This window comes from Sander vitreus, unplaced genomic scaffold, assembly GCF_031162955.1.
Source record: "Sander vitreus isolate 19-12246 unplaced genomic scaffold, sanVit1 ctg296_0, whole genome shotgun sequence".
Classification (NCBI taxonomy): Eukaryota; Metazoa; Chordata; class Actinopteri; order Perciformes; family Percidae; genus Sander; species Sander vitreus.
Window position 1 is genome coordinate 35,001 of NW_027595450.1, and position 2,500 is coordinate 37,500.

The window sequence follows — 2,500 nt, forward strand, 5'->3', positions numbered from 1 at the left end:
AACAAGACTCCATCATTTCTGCAAAAACAACAACAACAACAACATGAAAACATCAGTCACAATATTCACTAAACACGGACGTTCTTACCTCCCCAGCTGGGGAGGGACGTGCTCTCAAGGTTAACATCTCTAATCATTAACTGTGTGTGCTGGGGATTATATCAGTGCTGATTCCTGGGGAAATCCTTACGATGACCTTAATTACTTCCAGGAATTTGTATCACCGTAGCCCAAAAATATGAGGAAATGTGACTCTACAACACCTGCACCACCAGATAATGCTGTAGTCTTCCTGTTCCTGTTTCAACTACCCACCACGGCTCTATGTATATCTTTATCGTTATTATCTGTATTTATATTTTTACATTCCGAGTACTTACTTTTTTAATATTATTTATATTATTGTTAATTACTTTTGCTGTTATTTAATTACATATTATTCAACTCAATCTGATTTCACGTCAATTACTTACAGTACAATATTTTTCGTACTACGACCACCTCACTTTACTTTATAATACTTCTTATATAATGCCACTTTACATTCATTCAGTACTTTTTGCACATTGTCTGTTTGTTTGTTGGTTTGTTTTTATTGTGGAAAAACTGCTGCTGTAACTGTAAGTGTCCCCATTGTGGGATGAATAAAGTACTATCTAATCTAAATAGAAATCATTAGTGTTAACCTGACAATATATTTACTATGATTACATCTATGACTATGTAAAGTAGTAGCCTGAAGTAGGCCACTAGGCGGCACTGTTGCCATTACTATAACAGATGCAGTTCAGCAATTTTCGCTGTTTTGTACCTTACGAGACACCGTAGTTTACACTCGATCTGCGTTGGCAGAGACAGACAGGCAGACAGACAGACAGACAGAGACATGACAGGCAGAGAGACAGGCAGGCAGAGACATGACAGACAGACAGAGAGACATGACAGGCAGACAGACAGAGAGAGAGACATGACAGGCAGAGACATGACAGACAGACAGGCAGACAGAGACATGACAGGCAGAGACGGACAGGCAGACAGACAGAGACAGGCAGGCAGAGACATGACAGACAGACAGAGAGACATGACAGGCAGACAGACAGAGAGAGAGACATGACAGGCAGAGACATGACAGACAGACAGACAGAGACATGACAGACAGAGACGGACAGGCAGACAGACAGAGAGACAGGCAGGCAGAGACATGACAGGCAGAGACGGACAGACAGACAGAGACAGGCAGGCAGAGACATGACAGACAGACAGGCAGAGACATGACAGACAGACAGGCAGAGACATGACAGACAAACAGAGAGACAGACAGAGACAGCAGTGTTTCCTTTGAGGTTTTTTGTAGCAGTGGGGGCAGGTCTGTCCGAACAACAACCCCCGCCCCCAAGAAAAATGTTTAGTGTTAACCTGACAATATATTTACTATGATTACATCTATGACTATGTAAAGTAGTAGCCTGAAGTAGGCCACTAGGCGGCACTGTTGCCATTACTATAACAGATGCAGTTCAGCAATTTTCGCCTTACGAGACACCGTAGTTTACACTCGATCTGCGTTGTTTTAAAACTGTACTACGTTAAGGGGACGAGGGAACCAGCATTCTCTGTGACAGACAGACAGACAGACAGTTTCTGACCGAGGAACGTGAAGGTTTTTCCAGCGTTGGTGACTCCGTACGTGAACACCAGACAGTTTCCTCCCCCCAGAACGTCTCGGACCAAATCCCGAACAGAACCGTCAAACACCTTCCTCTGACTGGGCGGAGGACCCCCTCAGTTTTGTGTCTCTCCAACCCCCCCCCCCCACCTTTCTAAACCAAACTTACACACGTGCCGATTTCAGCAGTGGAGCCTGCTCATTTAAAAAATAACGTCAATCCCGATCTCCTTCTTATGTAAGCGTGCGGAGGAGCAAGATCACGTTAAATGTTTAAATATTTAAACGGAGATCGGCGTGACTTCTAATAGGATACTTTATTAATCCCACACTGGGGAAATTCCTGACAAATAAAGAAGACACAAACTGCCCGAGGTCGTTAGCGGTAAACACTCAGTCAGTTTCATGTTTAATCGGTCAGACAGACACATAACTCGTACATTTAAAGTCAGAACTAACCTCCGTTAACGACTTTGTTGTTAGCATTAGCATTAGCCACAACTGACGTTAGCTAGGCTAACCCTCAAATACATTCACGCGTTTGTGCAGTTTTAACGTCCTTTGAGAGCAGACAGTAGCATTAAATCCCAGCTATACAATCTAAACCGGTATGAAAACAAACTGTAACTTACTCCTGATGCGTTTACGGAGTATTTAAAGAAGAAAACATCGACTTATTGGTCGGTAACGTAGCTCCGGCGGCTTCTCTCCTCTACGCGGTATAGTTTTTAAACTAGGACCGGAGGACCAATCAGGTGGCTGACACAGGGAGACGTCACGCAGATCCCGGATACGATCTCGCGAGACTATGTGGTTCAAGTGGAATAAAAAAAT

General features: G+C 43.6%; 1 protein-coding gene across 1 annotated transcript in view; it reads right to left on the bottom strand.

Moving 5' to 3' along the window:
- Positions 1-2,388, bottom strand: part of LOC144513605 (uncharacterized) — a 32,206-nt gene extending 29,818 nt beyond the window's left edge. The window contains exons 1-2 of the mRNA XM_078244749.1: positions 2,299-2,388; positions 1-18 (exon numbers count right to left, since the gene is read on the bottom strand). The exon at positions 1-18 is cut by the window's left edge and continues 89 nt beyond it. Coding sequence (XP_078100875.1) covers positions 1-16 — 16 coding nt within the window. The 5' untranslated portion in view covers positions 17-18; positions 2,299-2,388. The remainder of the gene's footprint in view (positions 19-2,298) is intronic.
- Between the last annotated feature and the right edge of the window lie 112 nt (positions 2,389-2,500).